Source organism: Cavia porcellus, unplaced genomic scaffold (assembly GCF_034190915.1).
Source record: "Cavia porcellus strain 051 isolate PalLab524CR breed Dunkin Hartley unplaced genomic scaffold, mCavPor4.1 scaffold_13, whole genome shotgun sequence".
Taxonomy (NCBI): Eukaryota; Metazoa; Chordata; class Mammalia; order Rodentia; family Caviidae; genus Cavia; species Cavia porcellus.
In genome coordinates, this window is record NW_026947496.1 from 71586220 (window position 1) to 71611657 (window position 25438).

A 25438-nucleotide genomic window follows, 5' to 3' on the forward strand; every position below is an offset into this window, starting at 1 on the left:
GTGAATGTAGGTCAGCTATGTAACCTCAGTAAATATAAACATAGACCGTTAAGTTTTCTTTAAACTGATGCCATATGTATTAATGAATACTCTATTGTTGAAGTGTCCACACTATTCAGGTGCCAAAAAATGGATTTTTCACTCTTGTACATATCTGTGATTAGAGTTAGACTGAAAGTCACTGTCATGGTCACTATCTGTCTTATGGACACTTATCACAGAAACCTTATTTACATAAAGCATTGAGTAAAAATGCTTCTTTATACAATAAAGTTAAAAATGTTCTCATCCTAGTACCATAAGGAGCACACATATTGCATTTCTTCAACTGGGCTTTTTAGGTTTAAATCAGAGATTGTTAGAAGCACTGAATATTCTATCCCCACAATGCCCACCTCTTGAATTTAATATTTTCATCCCCTTCTGATTTCCCAACTGAAAACCCCCAAATACTCTCAGAGTAAATTTCTCTGAAAGGTGGCGAATCCCGGCAAATGAAATTTTTAGCTAATTTAAAGAAATAGTTCTGGCAGTTCCTAAAAAACAAATTTGTTAAAAGCCCAGAGCTAATCTGAAGATGAGAAAGTTGTGGTCAATTCTTAATGACTCTTAAGTCTAAAGTATGCAAAACGTCAGCAGTTTACTGGCCTGGGATTTCACATCTTCCTAGTGTGGTGTTTGCTGCCCTGGCTGCGTTTGGCTTGGGCAGGACATGTCTAGAAGTGTTTAGAGCTCATCTTGAGAACCTGTTTTAAAGAAGCAAGGGTAGATTGATCCCTTAGAAAAGAATATCTGAAGCATTTCATATACATCTTAAATGTTCAAAAGGAAGGCTAACACTTCTTGCAGTCTTCGGATAGTTACACTTTGCTTTCAGTAAAAGAATTGTGTTCGACTTACTGTTAACATCTAAAAGGTCCTGGGTAAAATGGTGCCACACTGCTACTGCTTGCCAGGAGGTGCTACACAACAAAACCTTTGGTGTATCCTTGATTGTCTCACATTAAAGCTGGCAATTTTGACAACCTGAAGGGAATCATTACTCTTTAATCTGTTGGGGAAGATACTACTTTCACAGTATATACTAAAACTACCTTTAGGAGTCCCCGCTAAAACTTTTATGCATTACAGACTGTCTTCAGAAACAGAAGCACTACACTGTTGCTTCCTTTTTTTTTTAAAACAGCCAGCTGGGCTGCGGGTGAACCTTTGTGGTAGAATGCTTGCTTAGCATGTGTGAGGCTCTGGGTTTGCTTTCTTGACACTGCAAAAAGAGAAATAAAGTAAAATAGCACTACTCTAAAAGAACCTGCATGTGTAAAAGTCAAGTGAGTATGTGTGTGGATGGAGCATGGGTAGATCTGGTATCTCTGCCTTACTCTGCCATGCTCAACTTGAAGCTTTTTGATGACTTCATTTCCTCAAATAGCTGGCAAAAATTACCAAAACAATTTGGTGACACTGTTTTTTTGTTTGTTTTGTTTTGTTGTTTGGTTTCTTTTTTGGAGACAGGACCTCACTATGCAGTTCAGTCCTCGAACTTGAACTTGCGGCAGTTGTCTAGCCTCAGCCTCGAATGCTGAGATTACCAGTCATGCACCACCATACTCAACTCAATATTTTTAATATTTAACATATTTAGATATATGTTTTATTGTGTTATAATATTTTGTATCAGGCAAGGAGAATGGTGTAGCAGGAAAATCTTCCAAGAAAGGAAGACTACAGTGAGCATGTGACACTGGATGATTAGATCTGTTAGCCAACTCAGATTGCCAGACTCAGCTTGGATCCCTCAAACTCTAAACTGAGGAGGTAATACTTGTTATGACAAAGAAAAACAAATGCGTTAGTTTCAGATGAATAGGCATTTTTATATGAAGAGTGATTTACAGTGAAATTGATGACCATACAGTAAGTTTAGCAAAGCTGTCCAGCCAGATTAGACTTCTCTATTGCAGGGCAACTGAGGATAGTTGAAACAATGCTGAAATTTTTTTTCTCCTTTCCATTTTTGAGTGGCTACATTATTGGATAGTTGTAAAGATTGCTGATGTGGGAATTTCTATTTTTTTCCTGTATCCATTCTTTTGATAGGTTGTCAGATACGGGTTTTAAGCCCCCATAGTCATAGGTGAGACTTACTCAGCCCTTAGGATGCTTCAGAGTTTCTTAGGTCTGTCAAACTAGTGTTCCTGACAGATTCCTATTCAGAACAATTTTGAAGAAAGATATACTCACTAATACATTTTCACGTTGACCTGTGAAAGGTCTCATCATAAATTTGAACAGTTGCAAACGAGCCAGTTTTCTGATATGGTGAATATTTGTATTTATACTTTAAGAAAAATGGTGATATAGTGAATCACAGAGTTGACTTAATGAACATTCGCACTATGTACTTTCACAGGTGTACTGTATAAGACTCACTTTGTCAGACTTAGGAACATTCTCTCAGAAGGGGACTTGTTTGTAACTTGACAACTTACTGTATTACTCTTTAAAGTACATCTTGTGGATTCTACTAAATACCATATAATTTTTTTTTTTTTTTTTTTGCGATACCGGGATTGAACTCATGACCTCACACTTGCCAGGCAGGTGCTTATGTCACTGAGCTAAATCCCCGGCCTAATACCATAGAAATTTAAAATTTCATGATTGTTAACTTAAATCCGAAAGTTTCCTGTGGTCTTCCTTCTTGAAATCATTATGTAGTCCAGGTTGGCATCAATTTGAGGCCATCTTTTGCCGTAGCCTCATGGGTGCTGGGATTACATGCATGCGCTACTACACCCGGCACTAATTACTTCTTTACAATAAACTTACATAAGTTGAAATTTAATTATTAAAATTTCCTGTGTAAATTTCTATAATCTGCTTAGTCAAGAAATTTAAAACTTAGTAGTACCAGTTTATCAGTACAATAAAACATGCACATTTGAGTAAATTGTTAAATAAAAAATAGAAATTGGACATGCAACTTGTGTAAAGAGACAGAACAGAACATAACTTTCAGATTTTTATATAAATGGAGATACTGAGCATTTTGATGCATGCCTATAATCTTAGCACTCGGGAGGCTGAGGCAGGAGGACCCTCATGAATTTAAGCCAACCTGAACTACGTATCAAGGTACTATCTCAGAAAAAGATGTGAGGCACTTTGTCTTGCCACTCAAGACTTGGCACTCCTTTTGAGTCATCTGGCAAAAACCCCAGTGATTTTTTTTTATGTGTAGTCTAATAGAATCTTATGGCAGCTAACATAGGTCATCCTCAATTAATTTGAAAACAAAGAATTGAAAATCACTTTAGAGAAAAACTTTTTTAGTCATTAGATTGTGTGCTTTGTAAATTGCTTATCCTAGTATCTTTTGCTTGGCTCTGGAGTGTTTTAAACCCCATGGCTGTATATAGATGTGATGCCTTTCTTGTGTAAAATGGGAGCACGGTGATTATGAAAGGGAAGTGCTCTCAGCAGCTTAGGTGGAGTGGAATGTATTTCCTACTTTCTTCAGGGCTAAAGATTCCTATTTGAACCTGCCTCTCCTAACCTGCTCGGCATGCTTTTGATTTTGGCTCTTACCTGTCTCCTAATTGTAACAGTGTGTCTAATAAGTTCACAATGTCTCTTTCAGAAAATACAAATAAACACATGTGCATGGGTGGGGAGATAGGAGAGGCTGAGGTAGTTTGATGTCTGGCCTTACTTGAGAATCACTAATCATCGGAGATACTAAGGAAGTTGGTGGGTACTGGGGGCTGCTCCTCAGGGCACAGGATAGAGGGAGTGGTAAGACACAGGTCACCATGTGATGTCAGATATTGCTCATGAATCCTCTCTTGTCCCTGCTGTTTTCAAATTTTGCTAGGTGCCTGTTGGGAAACTGACAGAGGAGACTGGTAAAAAGGGAAGTGAAAGTTCTTGAAAGCAAATTACACTTGAGTATATATTTAAAATGTTTTCATAAATTTTTGCTGTTGCCATCACTTCAGGTTTTCTCTAAGATAATCAATGTCTAGACGCACACAGCAGGTAAATTTTTTCTTTGACACATATCTTCGAGGGTACTTGATAAGCTTCAGGTGTTCTTCATTTTCTCACCTTACATTTGGTCAGACTAGAGACTGAATGACAGAAGTATTCTTCCACGTATTTCAAGAGCATGTCATTAATTTCTTTCTTTTTCTGTTCTTAGTGCTCTCCATGGCCTGACGCCCCTACAGCCTATGTGAATAACAGCCCTTCCCCAGCGCCCACTTTCACCTCTTCCCAGCAGAGCACTTGCAGTGTGCCAGACAGGTACCTGGTTTGTGTTGGCGTGCACCACGCCTCACCGGTCCATGCTCATGCGCTTTCCACCGTGCCCTCTGTCCGTTGTAGCCCCTGTTTAGTGCATCCTAAGTGTGTAGTGATGGGAAGCAGTCTCCCTCGATGTGGGAGGACAGCCACTGTCTTTTCTTCACTTGCCAGGCTTTTGGGGCCCACTATACCTTCATAGCTATGGTAATTGCAGAAAACAGGCATTTTCAAGATAAGGTTTTTGTGAGATTAAAGACAGTATTAGTACATTTACACATAAAGATAGAATGAGCTGAGTATGTTAAGATCACATTTATTACAAACAACATCAGTCTTTAATGTTTACTATATCAACCGTTTTTTTGTGTTTTTTTTTTTTTTTTTTGTACCAGGGATCAAACTCACAACCTCGTTCTTGCCAGGCGGGCGCTTATGCTGCTGAGCCAAATCCCCAGCCCAACTGAGTTATTTTCTCTCTTTTCTCTTTTTTTCAAACAGACAGCACTTTTTTCTTTTTCTTCTATTTTTTTCACTACTGGGGGTGGAACCCAGGGCCTTCACACTGAGCCACATTCCCAGTCCTTTTTAGTTTTTATTTTGAGACATGGACTAAGTTGACCTGTGAAGTCGAGCTTGCGATCCTCCTGCCTCAGCCTCAGCCTCCCCCTCCCAAAGTGCTGGAGTAGCAGCTGTGAGCATCACACCAAGCTGTCACTCCTCCCTCCCTCTCCGCTACCTACCACCCTCGTGTCTCAGGGACAGATCTTGCCTCCTTTGCTTGGTTTCCCTCTTCCCTTGGGTGGGACATGGCGGACATTGTGTCCTACAGCCCAGGGAGTTTTGGCACTACCAGCTCCCGTGCCCTGGCCCTTGGTCTGGTCCCCTGAGGATGCCCCCCCCCCCCTTAAATTTTTAAAATCTGGGGAGTTCAGGGTGAGAGTGTGGGACACTAGATTTGAAGCATCTGAAACCTTGTGTCCCACAAGGCCCTATGGGGCTTCCATTTCCAGGAACTTTGGTGCAGAAGTAATTCAGAGTAGTTGTCAGAATTTTCCTTTTTTTAGGAAGTTTCTTACAGGGGAGGAAAATTACGAAAACTAGGACCACAAGGGAGAGGGTGCTCTTGTTACAACCATGATTATACTGACAAGGTTTGATAAGAAAACAAAATCATTCTTTTCTCCCATGGAGATGGGTGAACTGGCAAGACAGCTCATCTTCCTGTAGGTTATTGCACTTTAAGAGTAGAAAAAGGGCTGGGGATTTAGCTCAGTGACTTAAGTGCCTGCTTGGCAAATGCAAGGTCATGAGTTCGATCCCCAGTACCAAAAAAAAAAATGAGTAGAAGAATATGGACCTAAGATACATCACCACCGAAGAGGTCTCTTCTAGTTTCCTGACCACACCAGTCTGAGTACTCTTAGAAAATGACTAGGGCCTGTAAGAGAAACTGTGAATTCACATGTCCACTACTTGGGTGGGCATTTCAGAGACCATTCTGTTCCTATCACATTTCTAGATGATGTGATAAAACATAACTGACTAGACATGCAAGTCCTTGTTGGAGGGAGCTTAAGTTTGAGTGAGTTGAGAAATATGTCACCAATCAACATAAACCCCAATAATCTAGAGCTGAGGTTCTCCAGCTCCTGTCTGGCGAGTACAAGGTCCTGAGTTGGATTCCTGGTACCAAAAAAAAAAATCTTAAGTAATTGAGGGACAGGTACCATGAAAGGAGCCAGGACAATAGCTGTCTTCTCTGTGGAATTGTTTTCCATTTTCATTTTTCCTTAGAAATACAAGTTTCTTTCATTCCTCTTCTTTACTCATGATATATATATCATACTATTTCTTGTGGCCCATTTTCTAAAAGTAGATTGTTCCAAAGTTGTTTTCAGCTGTTTTAACTTACCTGATTCCTCCTATGTTTTCTCCTAAGATGAATGGATATCCATTTTCATTTTCCTGGCACTCTGGATAATTAGGGAAGTCATTTTCACAGAGCGTGACTTTCTCCGTAGGCACAGGAGGCACGAGTCAGGTGCAGCCTCCATGTGTCTTCTCGTGACCCTGCTCACTGCTAACCTGCCACCCCTGTATTTTTCTTGCTAACTTGGAGAGTTCTCCTATAGTGTTGCCCTATTTTAAAGTTTTCCAGTTTAATATTCCTTAGTGTTTTGTTTTTTAAAAATAATTATGAAAATCATTTTTTATTTTTCCTTTCTCCCCAGCAATTCTTCTTCCCCAAATCATCAGGGAGATGGAGTTTCACAGGTTTCTGGTGAAGTAAGTTCTTTTCCCTAAAACTTTTGGATACTTTCAGGATCTTACATTTTTAAATTTCTGACAAAGGCTTAAGTCATGTGGATTGCTGAATAGTCAGAATCATGTTCTTTTTGTCTAACTTTTTAAGAGAAAAAAAAAAATAAAGCAGAGTTTCAAAACAGGCTAGTGGGAGAGTAATAGTAATTAATACTATTGTTGTTCAGAGTACAAAATACAGGTATGAAATACTGTCCAGACAGTATTGACCCAAACCTTTCTTTTTAATGAAACTAGATGTGTAACTAGCTTTTTAAAAATGTATAACTGTCTTAATGATCTTGTGTATAGATGTATTTTTTCTTTTCCCTTCCTTTCTGTATTTTCCCATCATCATAATTTTTCTTTTCTTTTTTACCTTTTTTTTTTTTTTAACAGTGTTTCTTTTCATTTGGACGATTCTTCCTTATTCCTAGTATCTATTGTACATTTTGGATCTTCTTTATGAGCTCAGTTTCTCACACTAGTGAGACAATATGATTATACTTGAATTATTACACTTATTATTATACTTCAATATGATTACTCAGAAGTCTTGATTTATTTCACTTATAAGTATGCTCTCAAGTTGGATCCATTTACCTATAAAAGTCTCTGGTTTATCCTTCTTTATGGCTGAGTATTCACCCCGTGCACTAAGACATCTGCATTCAATTGTCTGAACAATACCAGCACAAATGTTTCTCTTTAGTGAACTCAGAAAAACCAGTAGTGTGACTATCTTAAATAATTTTATTATATACATATACATGTATACATATATATGTATATATACACATACATACATACATGCACACATACGTTTCTTTTAGCTTCTCACATTGTTGAAACAATACATTGTTTACACATGTGTGTCTTATTTCACTTATGTCATCTCAAGTTATATCCATTTTCCTTATAAAAGCCTCAAGTTTATCCTTCTTTATGGCTTAGTATTCCATTGCATAATAATATCACATCTTTTTATGTGTTCCTCAGTGGATGGCCATTTGGGTTGTTTCCAAAGTCTAGCTACTACAAATTGTGCTGTTGTACAATTGGGTGCACATATATCACTGTGTTTAATTCTTCTGGGAGGTTACCCAGAAGGGGACTAGTATGGGTTGAATGGGACCTGTAATCCTAGTTTTTTGAGGAATCTCCACACTGATTGCCACAGTGGTTGCAGCAGTCTGCACTTCCAGCAAGAGTGGAAAAGGTTCCTTTTTCCTCACAGTGCCTGTAGCACTTATTATTGATTGGTTTCTTGATAGTAGACATTTTTTTCTGGAGTTAGAATGTCAGTGTTGTTTTAATCTGTGTCTCTGGAATGACCAGTGATGTTGAACATTTTTTTATGTAATGGAAATACCAATTTGTATTTCCTCATCTGAGAAGCGTGTGTTCATCTCAGGTGTCATTTTTGGATTGGCCTTTGTATTTTGGGGGTCTGACCTTTTTCAATTCTTTATGTGTTCTAGTTTTAAGTCCTTTATCTGAGGGACAACTAGCTACAGTTTTTCCCATTTTTGTGGATTGTCTTGTTACTCTGTTGGTGATTTCCTTTGTTGTACGAAAGCTTTTTAGTAAGGTTGAGATCCTATTTGTTGATTCTTCGTAGTATTTCCTGCGTAGTCTGGATTTTGTTTTTGAAGTCTGCCTACATCTCTGTCTTCAAGATTTCTACCTATTTCCTCTTCTAGTAGATTGAATGTTTCCATTTTAATATTTTGATCTTGGGTCCATTTTGACTTTAGTGCATGGTGATCCATGTGGGTCTAGTTTTAGTATTTGCCATGTGGAAAGTCAGTTTGTTTCTGCATCATTTATTAAAGAGACTTTCTTCCAGTGAACATGTTTGACTCCTTTGTCAAAGATAAGGTGGCAATTGCTGAACATGGTGGTGCATCTCAGCACTCAGGAGGCTGAGGCAGATGGAGTATTGTGAGTTTGAGACCAGCCTGGGCCACAAAGTGAGCTCAAGGCCTGCCTGAATTGCAGAGTGAGACCCTGTGTCAAAAAGACAAAAAGGGTGGCTGAGTGTATTTGGAGTTGCATCTGCATCTCTTATTCTATTCTACTGATCCTCAGATCTGTTTTTTTTTGCCAGTGCCATGTTGATTTTATCACTGTAGCTCTGTAGTGTAATTTCAGGTCAGGGATTGTAATGCCCTCTGACATGCCTTTGTTGCCCAGAATTGCCTTTGCTATTCTAGGTCTCTTCTGGTTCCATAAGAATTTTAGGAGTTTTTTCTCTTGATCTGTAAGGTATGCTAATGGTATTTTGATTGGAATTGCACTAAATCTGCATAACAGTTTTCAAAATGTGGCCATTTTCACTGTGTTGGTTCTTCCTATCCATGAGCAGCGGGTATCTTTCCCTTTGCTGATGTGTTCTTTAATCTCTTTTTTTCAGACTATTGTAGTTTTCAATGTATAGATCTTTTACTTCTTTTTGTTAGATTGATCCCGAAGTATTTCCTTTTTTTAATGCTATTGGGATGGATGTGGTTTCCCTAATTTTCTCTGAGTTTGTTTCTTGTGTATAGGAATACTATTGATTTCTGAGTATTGCCTTTGTTTGAATCATGTTCTTGGGTGTTTTTTACTTCACTTTGAGGTTTTCTGTAAATACTTGAATACTGGGGGTTGGAATCCCATGCTAAGCAAGTGCTTTACCACTGAGCCACATCCCCAGCCCTTATTTAAATTACTCTTTTTAAAGTGCCAGAGACTTGGTATTTTTTGTTACATTGAATACTTTTATCTATTGATGTTGATTTTCTTTGTTAATAGCAAATTCAGCCTTCAGCTACAACCCAGGAAACACAGCAGTGGCTTCTCAAAAACAGATTCTCTTCCTACACAAGACTGTTTTCTAATTTTTCAGGTATGTCTGTGTGTCTTGGTGTATACACAGAGTGTTTTGTTGTTGGCTTCTGTGGCATTACTAACCTTAAGACTTAAAAATTTTTTTGAAATTATTATGTGTGAGGTTATAAAATATACAAGAAAGTCTTGTGTTATCAATCACTTAGTCCCCTTGCAGTAAATAATTGATAATTTTATTGGGTCTATTTGTATATATATGTATTTAGTTCTAGACAGTGTTTTTCATTTTCATTTTATGCTGAAATAATTATTGCTTTATAATAAGTTGTAAAGACACAGTACTGAAGTGATCCAGTAAACCTTCACTCTGTTTCTTTTAGAATTGTAGTAGAATATCAAAGCCAGGAAATTGACATTTATACAATGTGTGTATATCTGTCACTGTATATAGTTCTGTCACTTTATCACATCCTCAGATTTATGTAACTACCACATTTAAGATGCAGAATTAAGCTAGCATCAAAGACATCTTCTTCTGCTACCTCTCTGTAACTAATGCACACCCTTCTCCCCACCAATAAACTCTTTTTCTGTCTGATTTTATCATTTTAAGAATGTAACATAAATGGAATCATTTATATAACTTTTTGAGATTGGCTTTTTCTTACTCAGCCTAATGAGCTCAGGAGCTACCAGCTTGCCATAAATGTCTGTCATATGTATTGATCCTTTTTACTTTGTAGTAGTTACTTCATAGTATGAGTATACTTGGGTATGGGTTTTAGATGTAATAGTGTTACTTTTGGTCTTGCATAGTAAGTAAAGGAAGTGCTTAGATGGAATTTTAGAAGGTATTAAGCAGTGGTGCCCCAGGGGGTATGGAAGGAGACCCAATTTTTGTTTTGTTTTTAGTGTGTCCTTACACTGAGCTATATCCAAAGCCCCTTTTAAATTTTTTATTTGGAGGCAAAGTCTTGCTAAGTGCCCAGGTAGGACTCATACTTTCAGTTCTCCTGCCTCAGCCCATCAAGTGCTGGGATTTCAGGCATGTGCTACTGGGTCTTGCTAGGGGGCCTGTTTAGAGAACCGTTGTAGATACGCCAGGTGGGGCAGGAGCAGCATTTTCCAAATATGTTTGGCCCTAGGAGCCTTTTCCCCACAAAACACATGTCCTGGTTAAACATACACTGAGAAATGCTGGGCAAGTAAAGTAGCAGTGAGCTTCTCTTACACAAGTGGGACCACTGAAACATAACTTGGTCCCTGTAAGAGGACACAGCATAACGTGTACACATACCACCCTGAAGGAAAGTGTCATTTTCTTAAAGAACATAGTTTTCTCTTTATTTTTTATTCTTTTGGGTATTGGGAATCGAATTCAGGACCTCATGCTTGCTAGGCAGACAATGTACCACAAAGCTAAATACCCGGCCCATAGTTTTCTGTTATACCATTTATTTTACTGTTTCTGCAGTGAGTAGTCACTTCGTGATAGTTCTTTATCTCTTTAAGATACCAGATGGAAGTCATTTGCTAGCTGGAATCCACATTTTTATATGATTAAGTAAAGCATTTTATGTGTGAAATCCTAGAAATTGTACAGTTCAGGGCCTCGTAGGGTAGGCACATGAGAAGCATGGCATATAATGCTGTGGCAATTGATTGTTCTTTGTTGTTTGGTTTTTTTTTTATACCAGGGATTGAACTCACAACCTCGTGCTTGCCAGGCAAGTGCTTATGCCACTGAGCTAAATCCCCGGCCCAAACTGAGAACAGCACCCAGTGACTTGTGTGTTGGCAGACACATTTCTGCCATGGGGCTTCTAAGCTTTTTTCCCTGTGAACAGTGATTATTTAGGTTGGTCTCCTGCCTTTTCCTTCACCTGTGTGCTTCCTCTGGAGGGAGCGCAGGCAACTAATTGTGGTGTCTCTTTGGTATCACCGGAATTACCACTCTGACAGTAGGAAGAGTGAGGCCTCTTGCACTGAGCCTCCTGGGCACTCAAGTATCAGGAATGGTTGTACTTACAGGTGTCTAGCTCTCTGTAAGTGTTAAGGCTGCACATGTATGCACACATCTCTGGTCTCAACTGTAAGTATACTTCAGAAGTGTGTATGGTAGGCCCTAGAGGAAAAGAGAATGTGTCTCTGCTTCCCTGACTCTATAAAATGACTGTCAGTGCTCATGTTTCATGGAAGTTCCATTTCTCTGGGTCATTTTCACAAGCCAGAAGTTTATTAGGCTTTCACATTCAAGTCTTGATCTTCTTAAATTCAGAAGTAGACATATCATATGGAAGTCATGCATTCATCTTGAAGACTATCTTAATTTTCCTCAAAACTGCATCTAGGGGCCAGAGATTGTAGCTCAGTGGTAGAGTACTTGGCTAGCATGGGTAAGTCCTTGGGTTCAATCCCCAGGACTGAGAAGTAGAGGAAAGACAGGGGAAGGGAAGGAGAGAGGGAGAGAAAGAGAAACTATTGAATTGCATCTTGACTTGTAGAGAAAGTAAACACAGAAGATAATGGACCCTTCAAACATAAGCAGAAAGAATATGATGAATTCCCATGTAGCCATCCTCATCTTTAAAACCAACCAAACTGTGATCAGTTTTGCTCTCTACTACTTCCTCTCCTACCTTTCTGTTGTGTTTTAAGGTGATATTTGCAGTTACCAAATATTTACAGGGGCGATCTGAAGGAATAATGTGTGATTCTCTGCTTTCCTATTGGGTTGACACAGTTGGTATGTTACAGCATGCGTGACTTGGTTTGACATTGCACGTTACAGTATAGGGAGAGCCACGCCTGCCCCATCAACTCACTATGTGACTTTGGGCAAGTTCCCAAAACTAGGGAGATCCATTTCCTCTTTTGTAAAAGAAAAAAGATCCATTGTTGTAGGCCATCACAAGGGTTTGTTTTTGTTTTTGTTTTGAGACAGGGTCTCACTATGTAGTACACGCTGGGCTTGACCTCATTATGTAGTCCAGACTGGCTTCAAACACAGTGATCCTCCTGCCCCAGGCTTCTGAGTGCTGGGATTACAGGCGTGCATCACCACTCTTGGGATAATCTCAGGTTTTATTTGGGGTCAGAATCATAATTAGCTACAGCCACTAGGTAAGATTAGCAGTAAGATTCTATAGTGGGATCAGATGCTCTTAGAGATCCTGCTCATGGATTCGATTTACCAGCTTCTGGTATATAAGTTCCATGATACAGGACACTGAAAAGCTAGCATTTTTTTGATTCTGAGTATATTTGATTCTTAGGGTGTGTGTGTGTGTATTTATTCATTCAGGATATCTGTTGTCCTTCTGAAATACATTTGACCATGTAAGGGGAGATGCCTATAAATAGTTAATATCTATTCTTTTCCATTTATTTGAGAAGACTGTGCTTTTCTGCAGGTGCCGACTTACTAAAACTGACAAAGGAGGATTTAGTTCAAATTTGTGGTGCAGCCGATGGCATTAGGCTCTATAATTCACTGAAGTCAAGGTAACATATTGTGGACTGTTTTGCACGAAGTAAGCAGGCTCCTTTCTCCGCGTGGGGGGATTTGGGCAGAATGTGTTTCCACGCTAGGTTGGCATGTGCCGTGTGCGCCGTCAAGCATCGGCAGCATTGTGCTCACAAGAAGACTGTTTTGTGTACACCTTCAGGGCAGGCCCAGATATGATGCAGGCACTGATGAGGGCAGAGGTAGACTGTAAGACTGGTAGCAAAGCACATGGGCAGTACTGAGTTCTTGAAGACGACTGGGTTTATTGCCAAGAAAACAAAACTTCTAATTTAGGTGAGCTATTCAGAATCTATGGTTTTCAAGGTTATGACTATTATTATAATACAGTGGTTTAAATGTAAACTTCTAATTGTGAATTAAAATAAGAATTGTAAATTGCTGGCTTTTAAGATTCATTTACTGTCCATTGCTATTTCTAGACTTGTGGTGTGAGAATTCCATTAAAATCGAATCTTACTGATTTTAAATGTTTGCTTAATCTTGAAACTTAAATTTACCAGCATCTGACAAACCATCTCAATGGTTTAAAGTCTGGATCATCATATTAGACCACCTGTGATAGTTGGTGTGAAGTGTGTGGCTTTTATATTTTTATTAGTAAATTATTTTGAATAATGAAGTAACATTTGTAAAGTTCTATAAGAAACTAGAACTTAGACTCCTGTAGTGTCACATTGAGGCCGCTTTCCCACCCAGGCTCACGAGTGGCTCTTCTGATTGCAGGTCAGTTAGGCCGCGCTTAACCATCTATGTCTGCCAGGAGCGGCCGACTAGCACGCGGCTGCAAGGGCAGCAGCAGGCTGCGGGCAGTGGAGGCGACAGTGGCAGTGGGACACCCTACGGTGGGTATCAAGGGCATCTCGCTCCTCTGTTCCTTTCTTTTCTGAGACTGTCAGAGACAGGAAGCACTTCAGCAGGGCTTAGAAGAGCCCCTGCTGTGTGAAGGCCGCCTAGGACACCACGGGTCTGACAGCAGTGAGGGGCTGCAGCTCTCAGGCCAGATCCTGGGGAGAGAGGAAGCGAGCAGGCTTTCTCAGTTACTTCAGCCGCTCTGTGGGTCTTGTTTTTGTATATGGCCTTTCATGCCAAAAATGCATAGCAAATGAAAAGACTGTCTTAAGTGGCTTTCCCCCCTTAAATCTCAGATTTACTTAAATGATGAATGTAACATTGGTGGATTTATAAGAAAACAGGAGTGTTTTTCTTTTTCCTCCGTTTTACTAACTAACCAGCAGAGGCCTCCCCCTTTCCCCACCCACCCTTTGCACAGTATGGGGAGTTAAATATGGTAGGCAAGTATTCTACCACTGAGTGTAGCTCCTGTCCAGAGGAAACTCTTAAAAAATAAAGTGCTAGGGACCTGGGATTTAGCTCAGTGGCATAAGCGCCTGCCTGGCAAGTGCAAAGTCATGAGTTCTATCCCTGGTACCAAAATTAAAAAATAAAGTGCTATGTTACCAAAGATATAAGAAGTCTGACCCCTGCCTCATCTGAGTTTGCATTTAAAATAAAAATATAATTACAGGGCATACACCCCTAATTGTGCTACTCAGGCTTATGCAGGATGATTTGCAAGTTTGAGGCCAAGCCTGGACAACTATTGGAACTTTCTCAAAATATATAGAACTTAGCTCAGTTTTAAGAATGTTTGACTAGCATGTGGGAGGCCTTGGGTTCAGTCCTCAAAACTATTAAAAAAATCTTTAGGTTTTGGGTTGTGGTTCAGTGGTGGTGAACTTGCCCAGCATGATTTGGTCCCAAACATATGTGCTCATGTGCACAAACACAAATGTAGCTTCTTTCATTTTCTTACTTTAAAAAAAAAGGCAAATCAAGAATGTATAGCATTGTGAAAGGCAGGAGCTATTACTGCTATCAGAGGTAAGTTGCATAATGTATAATTAGCAAAGGTTTCTGCACACGTAAATCCACACGCAACAAGGAAAAAGTCCTCACCATCTACATTCCTAATCCACATCTGGGACCTGTGCTAATGTGACTCGACTACAGGTGTGCACGACAGAGATGATGTCTGCTGATAAGTTACACATGTAGAAACAGATCCTGCATGGGCGGAGGCTGAGACTTCTTTCAGGAAGAAACAGGCTTCACTGTTTCCATCCTAGTTTTCATTTGGTATCTTACACATTAGTTTTTGTGGGGAGAGATCGCTTTTATTCCTAGGATAAATTCACAGTGGTAGGGTTACTGGTCATAAATTATGTCCTGTTTAGGGTTCTTTTTCTAAGTATTCTAGAAATATTTGTTTTTTGTCTTTTTCCTTTTTTTTTTTTTTTGTATTTTTCTTTTTTATCGGTACTGGGGATTGAACTCACGACTGTCTGCTTGCAAGGCAGGCGCTTATGCCGCTGAGCTAAATCTCCAGCCCCTGAAATACATATCTTTTAAAAATGGTTTTCTAGCTGGGTATGGTGGCACACTCCTGTGATCCCAGCACTTGGGAGGCTGAGGCAGGCAGATCATAGACTGGGCTATAAAGTGAGCCCAAGGTCAGCCTGAACCACATAGTGAGACCCTGTCTCAAAAAGACCAAGAAACAACCAACCAAAAAATGGTTTTCTTCAGATGTGTACCATAAAATCCACCCATTGGATGTGGATATCTCAAGGGTACTTTTAGTAAATTCAGTTTTTGCAGCTACTCCCAAAAATTAGTTGAAGAGCCAGTAATCCAGAAGATTCCCCATGCTTGCACAAGGATCTATATATACCTCATAGTTGTAGGATTTTGAGCGCTAGGATTAAAATATTGCTCATTTTTCAGTTTTGAATACATGGATCCCATATTCATTGCAGAAAACTGGAAATTTAAAAAATGCAAGTCCTTTTGTACAAGAATTATTATTTGGTATATTATATGTAAGACTGATAAATACTGTATTATTTCAGACTGTACTTGGAGATTTTTGCAATATTAAGGAAGAAATGTTAATTTGTTCCTATTCATAAATTTTGTTATTTGATGCTTTGAAAGGTGTATTCTACCCGGAGATCAAGTAGAACACAGATACAGGTTATTGGTAAAACACTGTTCTTTTTTCTTTCAGTTTATCATGCAATCTACCTGGAAGAAATGGTTGCCTCAGAAGTTGCTCGAAAACTTGCATTGGTGTTTAATATTCCTTTCCACCAAATTAACCAGGTTTACAGACAGGGTCCCACTGGTATTCACATTCTTGTTAGTGATCAGGTAAATCAAGTAGGTGTATCCTTTTGCACGGGTATTTACTTCTTGTGTAGATCACTGTAGAACTGTAGAAAAATTCCGTGACCTCTTTTGCAAATAATCAAGAGAATTGATTCTGAGTTGAGAGTAAACATTTGTTAAGAATTTATAATCAGAAGTTGGGCATCCTAATGATGATGAGAACATGCCAGGGAAAACTGATTTGGCCTCTTGCCCTTATGAATTTAGACACTTATAGGGGTCTCAAGGTTAGTGGCAGGCGTTAACCTTTTTTATGAGGTAAGATATTGGGCATGTTCTTTGGCCCATTATTTGACAAGAAAAAGAACAGGTAAAGTCAGAAGTACAACTTTGCCTGTCCCAGTGTTGAATGACAAGCAAGTAATAGTAGAAGAATGCTTTATGCAGTTTTTGTGAGAGCAGTTATTCACAGGCCCAGCAGCACATGCTCCCCAATGGTCATGTGAGTGATTGAGCAGACCTGTTGGGGCCATCCTGGCAGACATAAATTAGCTCAGGGCCTTGCCATTAGCAGGGGGAATGTTCAGTCTCTTGCTGCCTTTCTGAATTACCATGGCTGCTGGATCTTGTAGTTGTGCAGTAATAGTGTATAGATTGTGGCATTTTCCCATTACTGTTTTACATCATTTCTAGTCAGTTAAGAAAGAACAGTTGTATCCCAACTATACTAACGTATCTGCTTTGTTCTTCTAGATGGTTCAGAACTTTCAAGATGAGAGTTGTTTTTTATTCTCCACAGTAAAAGGTACTGTGTGTGTGTGTGTGTCTCGTCAAGTGCTGGGCTTAGGAAAGATCATCTGTATCTAGTTAGTAGCCATTTTGTGTGCTTACTCTTGGAAATGCTGACTTAAAAGTTTGAAAAATAAATCAGATGGGTATTTCTAGTGGTTGTAATAATTCTCAGTCTCTGATGAGTAGAAAACAGTTCATTCAGCTTATATTTTATTGAGTAATTTATGTAAGATGCTGTGGTTCTAGCTGCTTGGTGGGTCACTCTCATTTTTTGTCTTTTGAGATGGAGGTCTTGCTAGTAATTAAGACTGGCCTTGAATGCAAGATCATTCTCCTGCTTACCCCCAAGTGTTAGGATTATAGGTGTGTGTGTCATCATGCTCAGTTCCACAGGTGAACAGGAGTAGTCCATGGAATTTCCACTCTAGTGGGGAAAGAAGCCAAAACTGGCCACAAATGGACAAAATTTTAAGTGAATAGCTAAAGTTAGGGATGCTTACGCAGAAGGGGCATCTAGGCTGGGGGTTATAATTACTTGTTCACCCCAGCCAGGATATCCGTAGGAGGCTTCTCTGAGGTGACTTAAGCCGGTCACAGGAGTTGGTGTCCCAGGGCAGGAAGGAAAGCACCTAGCTTTTCTGATGGCCTAGGACAGGGCCATGCAGCTGTGTGCAGTGTGTGAGCAGAGTTGAGGGTAGAGGCAGACGTGACATGCAGGGGTAGGGAGGACTGTATTAAAGCTTTTTACACAAAGGAGTAATATAATTGGATTTCTTTTTTCTCACAACTCTGAAAACAGATAAAGTGGCAAAAGTGGAGTCAGGATGTACCATCCAGGGGTAAAGACAGGTTAAGGGCCTTATTTGACTCACATTTGACAGAGAGTAGTAGTGATTGTTGGCTTTTTGTTTAGAGTGACTGACATGTAGTAGACTCTAAAGAAAGACTGGGATAGAATAAAGTTTCATTTTAGTATGTAGAAATGTCAAGCAAACAATAAATTGTACCATTCTGGGACCCAGGTAGAAAGACCTGGGCTTGAGATGCAGTTGACTATCAACAGTGACTGAAAGGTCACTTGGGAGATAGTCTAGAAAGAGGGCCCAGACTGCACTCAGTGACTGCTGCTACGGGGTTAGAAGAGGTATTTTTAAAGGCAGTATTATTTGAAAAGAGATTATGTATTCATAGACTGTCAAAGACAGTTTAAGAACCAGTCTTAGCACAAAAGTGGGCCCCAGGTGAGGAAGATGTCATGTGTTGCCTTTTCCTGGTAGTCACTCTTAAAAGGAGTGGTGGCCCTTGTGTTGAAATCAGTTTCACTTTGGGCCTTAGGTTACATGTGCTGTCAAGTTATCTGCAAGACTGGATATTGACTTAACTGGCTTATTTTATCTTTCAGAAGCATTTTAGCTCAGTACGTTTTTTCAAAATCTTTTGTTCTCAAAGGTGAACAACTTGAAAAATTTAAATTGTCTAAAAAAGAACACTCATACTGAAATTATATAGTTGTATTCTCTATAGCATTTCTACTGTCAAACAGGATTTCTCCTCCAGTATTAGTTTGCTGTTTTTTAGACTTCATTCACACACAATTTCATTTGTCTATGAATACATTTATTGATTCCCATTGTTTACTGAGGCTCTCAGGCACAGGTGGAGTTTTTTTCTGGTGCTGGGGATTGAATCCAGGGCCTTATGCTTGCTATAAAAATTCGCTGTATCACTGAGACACCCCCACCCTTGTGATTGAGAGAGAGAGAGAGAGAGATCTACCTAGATAGTGATATTTTAAATATTTCAAATCAGTCTCTGGAGCTCAGAAAACTTTGCAGAACAGATAAATACACACATTGAAAGTTGTGCTGAGGGCTTGTTTGTATATTGAGTACAGGATTGGCTTTGCCCTCTGTTCTGAGTGTTTCCTGTGTCCTGCTGTCACCTCTTGCCTCTCTCAGTGACAGTGCTTCTGTTTGTTTTGGGGAATCCTGCCCCACAGAACTGGCAAGCAGTTTGGGAGCAGGGTACCAGTAGAACAGCAAGGCTTCAAAAAGCAGAGTGACTCTGTGGGTCAGCTTTTCTGCTGCCGGCTGAATACTTGCCATCCACAGATAGAGGAGAGGCCTTTATTTTGGCTCATGTTTTTAGATGTTTCAGTCTGTGGTTGACTGGCTCTTAAGGCACATATTTCCTAACAGAAGTTTATGTCAGAAGGGGGCAGATACGGAAAGAGCTAGGGCCCAAGTCACATCTGTGTCCCACCCATACACATCCAGAAGTGTGCTTTCTTGATCTCTTAGGCATCTCTCAACCCAATCAGGCTGACATTCAAGAGTAACCATCACAGTGTCTAACAGAGGAATGTGTGTGTGAAGACTTACGAGCTAGAATTGCTGGGCATGGTCATGCATGCCTGTAATGCCAGCACTGGGGCTACCCAGTGAGTTCAAAGCCAGCCCAAACTACGTAGCCAGACCCTGTGTCAGAACCTCCCCCACCCTCCAAAAAAAGAGCCAGAGTAAGTCAGCTTTTGCTCTTAATATTTTCTCTAATACTGAGTTGGGTGCAGGATTGTAGGTTTCAGAGTTTTTTAATTCAGTTGATCTCCTAAGGCTGGTTAAAAATTTTTAAACTTTTGTTGCAGCTGAAAATAATGATGGTATCCACATAATCTTGAAGTGATCTCTTTACATACATAGACTGAACTATAATTCAGTACCAAATAAAAGTCACGCTTAAATGTGTGTGAAGACTGAATCCAAGAAGTTTTGGGATTGGATTTTACTGAATGAAATGTTTCATATTGAAAACACAAGATGACCTTTCTTATGAGCTGATATGTGAGGCAGACCTCCTCCCTGTCACAGCCGAAGCCCAGCATCCTCATGAGAGCGAGTGCGTCGGGGCAGCTGCATCCAGCTCTGGAGGCCACGCTGCAGTCACAGCTTCATGCCTCGGCAGAAGCCAGTCCACATGGTTCCCAGAAGCTGCCTTTGCTGGCTCTTTCTTTACACTGTATGTGGTTTGGAAATGAATGTAAAAACTTACTGTGGGCATTTACTTTCTGTGCCAGTTTGGCTTATATTGCCTAAATCTTACACAGACTTGGGGAGGAGATGGGGGACAGGACTGTTTGTGGAGCCAAGATGGAAACTGCAGAGATACACAGTGTGTTCATGTGGCCACTGGTGGTCAGGTAAGCGGCTCAGCACCTTCTCAGAAGCAATCATGTCTAAGGGTGTACATCCGATGTGATCATGACAGACGGGGAAGACTCAAGCCAGGAAGAGGGGCTTGAAGCAAACTGCACTGTCAAGAGTACCTTGGTAAGAGGATCAGTGTAAATCCTAATAGGTACAAAGACTTTTTAGTTTTGCTTTCCACTGATTTATTGAAAAACTTTTTTTGCTTCTGCTTCTAAAAGCATTTAAGTTTTTGGTTTTCTTACTCCTTTGGTGGTTTTCTTTCTCGTTTTCTTCCCCTTCTTTATCTCTGTCTCTTTTTGATCTTAAGCATTTTTTAAAAGCCCTACCCCAGATATTAGAAATTGGTGACATAAGAGGGAACAGTGTTACTGTTGATAGCTTCTGACTTGGTGTTAAGGGATCTGTGTTGTGAACAAGATGAAATTATACATGAAAACACTAAGTTTCATCACACTAAAATGTACCATAAAAATCTCTTGTCTCACTTCAAATAATGAGCTTCCGTACAATCATGGATTAATATTCTGGTGACTTAGAAGCTTTTAATATACCAAATAATGGTTTCTATAAAATAGTGTGTCTTATCAAATGTGTGTCTGTTAGCATACTTCTTTCCAAAGGGAATCTACTGTTTGCCCCTTTTCCTCCTGCTGCCTTTACCTCCTTCATCCAAAGCATCCTCAAATTCATTAGAAAGCGTCTTTGAAACCAGTGGTATATCAAGGCTTAATTAAAAAATATAAACACCTTTTATTCCATTTTAATTCTAGCATCTCTGTCCACTTAGCAGTTTTAGCTGTGGATGTACTATTTGATCCTCACCCATGTTGAGATGGAAATAGGAATGATTAAGTTTGAATTCTCTCCCAGGTGACAAAGCTGTAAAGGTGGCTGATTACTTGTCTCAGCAGTCAGTTTGGAAATACCTGTGACTCCTGTAGACTCACAGGAGAAGAGCTTGCCTTTCTGTCCTCCCTTTGCTTGTGTGTGACCACATTTTCTCTAAGTCACTTGGGAAAGAAGTGAACTTCTCTTAATTGTTTCAGAAAGTTTTGCTTGTCTATTTAGCATTCCTTTTTGGGATTCATGATTTATGGAACAGTAAATGTCATTTAATGCTGTGTGCTATTTTGAACTCCTCATCAGGTTTTAGAAATGGGGTAAAAAGTACAAGCTCATCAGACTTGAAATTACACCCAGAGGCATTAGAACATTTATAGTCTGTCCAGAGAAACAGGTTAAATAAATTATGGCACCAGCAAATTTGCTACTTTGTTTTTTTAATAGTAGGATGTACACATTTCAATATAATAAATGTTTTCCGATTGTTTTGCAAATTGTGTCTGTCATTTAAAATCTCAGTTCTTGCTTGTGTCACAAAATCAAGGGATTCTCTATGTCTGCCTCACACCTATCCCAGTCCAAATGTAAGAGATTAGGCTTCTGTGATTTTCCCATGTTCTTAATTTCTTTTTTCAAAGCTAATATAAGGACAGATTATTCTAGGAACTGTCCCGTACTTGATGAGGTTTCTTAGAAGAGATTTTCTTATTTTGTAAATAAGATCATGTGATCAAGTCCAGTGGCTGTAATAGGCTGTTTTCTAGCTCAGAGAGATTAGAAGAGACTAGTCATTAATTTTTTAATAGAAACTAATTCATAATCATTACTCATTTGTTTACTCATACATTAGTCACCTTCTAATCCCAACAGTGGTATAAACATTTGCTTAAAGAACTGTGATATCCATACAAGTTTAAGATCAGAGAATACTAGAGCATATCAGAAAGCAATAGAATCAGTCTTTTAATGGTAACTCTTGAGAATATTGCTAGGTCATTGTATGGAGGTATGTATTTGCCCTTTCTGTCTAGAATGCAGCTGAGATAGTGTGTCCCTCAAATGCATCTAAAATTGCCCTTAAAGTCATAGAAAATGTCTTGTTTTTATTGTTTTACTTCTAATGAGTTCTTGGCCCTTCAGTCTATATTGTGGTTGTTAGCATGACCAGCCACTCCTGACAATTTCAATGAGGAGGATGACTGATCTAATCTTGAGTAAAGATCACACAAGTGGACAGGACAGAGCAAGAGTCAGCCACAGCAGACAGCAGATCATCTCATAACATCAGGAAGGTCTGGACTTGGAAAGTGTTTTTGCTCAGAGTTGTCTGCCATAAGATCATAGCAATAAAGCCTCTGCATTAAACTCTTAAACACTGCAATGATTTAAGAGTCTAAAAGGTGCCAACACTTTACTGATCTGAGTTTTAAGTGTTGTAAAACTTTTAAAATAGTTTTGGTGTAACCTGATTTCTAAAGTTTTAAAATAAACTTTAAAGAACTACATCCATTCTGCATGCATCCATTCATTATTTTTAATAATATAAGTGACTTAAGCCTTAATTCTGTTTCTGCAAGGTCTCCTAAAAAGGATGGACATAATTAGCTTTTTCTTAAACAAAAATGCATTGTGTGCTATAGGGTATGCCAGAGCTTTTCCTTTCCCATCAGCCAATGCAGATTGAGTTGCTTTTGTTTACATTTTGGTCCTCAGAGGTGGTTATGACAAACTGACACAGAGCTATGAAGTGCCTCCTCCACCAGCTTAGAGTCCTCTTTTCTTTGATGTCTCAGGGAAACTGATTAAGGTGCCTTCCACATTACCTTCTACATATAAAACTATCAGCCATTATGAATTTGCAGTACAGTCATTTGAATAAAGTTACTTAATCTTTAAAGTGAAAAAGTCCTGCTTATTGAAATGGAATCATTGTGAATTAAAGTGGCCCATTCATTGGCTTTTAAGGATTAGGTAGGTAGGCAGGTTATTCTTTCTGCTCAGCTTGTGCTAACACTGACAGTTCATCTGAGAGATGCTGATAAAGCCCAGGTGAGGACTTGTATTTTGGGACCCACCTCTTAAGGGACTCAGGTTTCTTGTGTGCTCATGGCTGCACTGAGGTCGTCCTTGCCACATGTTAACTGATACAAGGCTTTGATCTGGTTGCATCACAGCAAAACAAAGGTGAGAAGTATCATCAGTTACTGCAGTCCACATCAAAGTATTTTACCTGTAAATGCTTTTTCCCAAAGGAGAATCAATAGATCAGGGTGACAGTGGTGTAGCCGAGAAGACTGGTCCTCTCTAGGAGAGACACTATTATCCCTGGAGAAACTATTATCCCTGGGGCCCGAGCAGCTCCTGTCAGAGAATGACACAGCATCTGCATAGTCGCTGTCCACTTCCTGCCACTGCTGTGGGTGGAATGACAGGAGCAAAGTAGGCGTGGACTTTGACATGAGGGAGCTGAGCCTGGAAGTAGAAGGGAAAAGGACTAGTGTTTACCCCAGCATTTTAAGAATTATGGTCCTCATACTCAAAAAACCTGTAGTTTTCAGAATCTCTTACACCTTAGTGTTACGGAGTTCTAACAGTAACCAGAGCTGCTGCTGTGACATTCCCATGCCACTCTCTCCACCATCCAACCTTTACTACCTTCTAAAGACAGGTGGAATCTCATAAAGTGATACATAGCCAGCCCTTTTTGCTTTGGGGTACACATGCCTAAACTTAAAATGAAAGTGAAAATTACATGCGGAAACAAAAAGCAACATTCTGTTATGTACTCTTGCTTGAGAATTAGCCAACACTGGCAACGACCTTAATTAAGTTGCCTGCCCGGGATAGAGATCTTCCTTATATTGCTGCTGATTACCAGACTATATGGAACCTCCATCTTAAATGAATCATTCAAGATTAGTCATTAAGATGGAACCTCCATCTTAAATGAGTTGAATCTTCCACAGTGGGGTCTAAGAGGTACTTAAAAGACACCTGTGTAAACCAGATTGGTTAGCACAACTGTTTGCTTAGGACAGAACAAAGAAAGTGGATAATGTTTCCTGATGTATCTGTCCTTTGTTACTCAGCAATCACTGCCAGGCAGGACCACTCTCCTGGCCACACCTACCCGCATCCGTTTGATGCCTGCACGAGTGACCTGCTGGCAGTCATATAGCTCAAGGCGCTCTAGGCTGCGGCAGTTCTCCAGGTGTTCAAGGGCCACGTCACTGATGAGGCAGTTATCCAACTCCAGTACCTTCAGCCTCTTGTGGCCACAAGTACTATTGCTGAGGTGCAGGATTCCATCGTCTGTGATGAGCTCACAGTGGGACAGGCTCTGAAACAGAACAGGTTCAGAGGTCACTCACTGCAAGGCTCAGGCCTAGTGAAGGTAAGGATCCTGCAGTAACTGCTATTGTGGTTTGAAAATGGACTCTAGTCCCCAGTGTAACTGTTGGGAGGCAGATTGCAGTGGGTATTTTAGATAACAGTGCCATGCATGAATACATTAATCCCAATTGTAAAAGGGGCTCCAATCTGCAAATTCATTCTCCCCTACCCCTTTGCACTTCTTCTGCCTTCTCCCAAGAGATAACACAGCAAAAATATCCTCACCATGTTGCCAGCCCATCCGTCATCTTGGACCTTCCAGACTGAGGCATTTCAGTTCATTATGTACCCAGTCTGCCCTGCTGCAGCACAAAATGGATTAAGGCACTGGTGAAGCAGTCAAGTCAGACAGCCTCGGCGCTCTGATCATAAGCACCAAAGTTGCAACAAGGCAGTAGGTTGTGTGTGCATGTGTGTATTAAATCCTTTGACTAAAAAGATGGAAATTTTCAGAGAGTACATCCTTGAGCGCAATTTTAATACCTACTTCTCCAACTGGATTGAGGATAGTGAAATGAAAGATTCTCATGTCCTTCATTTAAAAAACTACAAACAGCCATGACTCAGGATGTGTACCGAGCATTTCTGAAGGGTGTAGAAGGCAGTTCTTACTTACACAGACAAACAGCATTTTATCAATAGTTTCAGTTATGACAGTGTTCCTCAGTGCATATCAAATACAATATTTAACCTAACAAAATTTGTTACAGACAAAAGACACTGCATTAAATTTCTGTCATTTTTTCTTTCAGATATACTGAGTTCCAACTCTGCCAGGCTGTGTTGTGTGCAGTGATGAGGAAACACTCTTGCACTGGTAGAGCCCAGATTACAAGAGTTGAGAAATGAAATTGCACTAAGGAAAATATTAAAGTGAAGCTGAAATGAGGCTCAAGAACGTGCAATAGTGGGATTGGACCTAACGGAGAGGCTCCTGCATTGGTATCCGAAGTAAGGACGAAGGGCTAAGAGCTCGTCCTGAGCAAGGCGGGAGGGCGCAGGAGGACAGTGGCAAACAGTTTGGGAGGTCAGCATGACAGGCAGGAAGAGGATGTAGGTGGAAACGGGT

At 39.9% G+C, this 25438-nt stretch overlaps 2 protein-coding genes across 12 annotated transcripts in view; one reads left to right on the forward strand and one right to left on the reverse strand.

The window, feature by feature from the left end:
• Positions 1-21470, forward strand: part of Ubp1 (upstream binding protein 1) — a 70713-nt gene extending 49243 nt beyond the window's left edge. For 6 of the 7 annotated variants that reach the window (XM_063260435.1, XM_063260432.1, XM_063260433.1 and 3 more), the window contains 8 exons: positions 4202-4305; positions 6537-6591; positions 9403-9496; positions 12852-12942; positions 13691-13809; positions 16035-16177; positions 16889-16940; positions 19572-21470. In XM_063260435.1, coding sequence (XP_063116505.1) covers positions 4202-4305; positions 6537-6591; positions 9403-9496; positions 12852-12942; positions 13691-13809; positions 16035-16177; positions 16889-16940; positions 19572-19609 — 696 coding nt within the window. In that variant the 3' untranslated portion in view covers positions 19610-21470. Of the gene's footprint in view, positions 1-4201; positions 4306-6536; positions 6592-9402; positions 9497-12851; positions 12943-13106; positions 13241-13690; positions 13810-16034; positions 16178-16888; positions 16941-19571 lie in introns of those variants that run through there. The other variant, XR_010051322.1, reaches the window with a different exon arrangement.
• Fbxl2 (F-box and leucine rich repeat protein 2) overlaps positions 21397-25438 on the reverse strand; it is an 82478-nt gene continuing 78436 nt past the window's right edge. For all 5 annotated transcript variants that reach the window (XM_003473395.5, XM_063260438.1, XM_063260437.1 and 2 more), the window contains 2 exons: positions 24107-24316; positions 21397-23448 (listed from right to left, as the gene is read on the reverse strand). In XM_003473395.5, the coding sequence (XP_003473443.2) occupies positions 23341-23448; positions 24107-24316 (318 nt within the window). In that variant the 3' untranslated portion in view covers positions 21397-23340. The remainder of the gene's footprint in view (positions 23449-24106; positions 24317-25438) is intronic.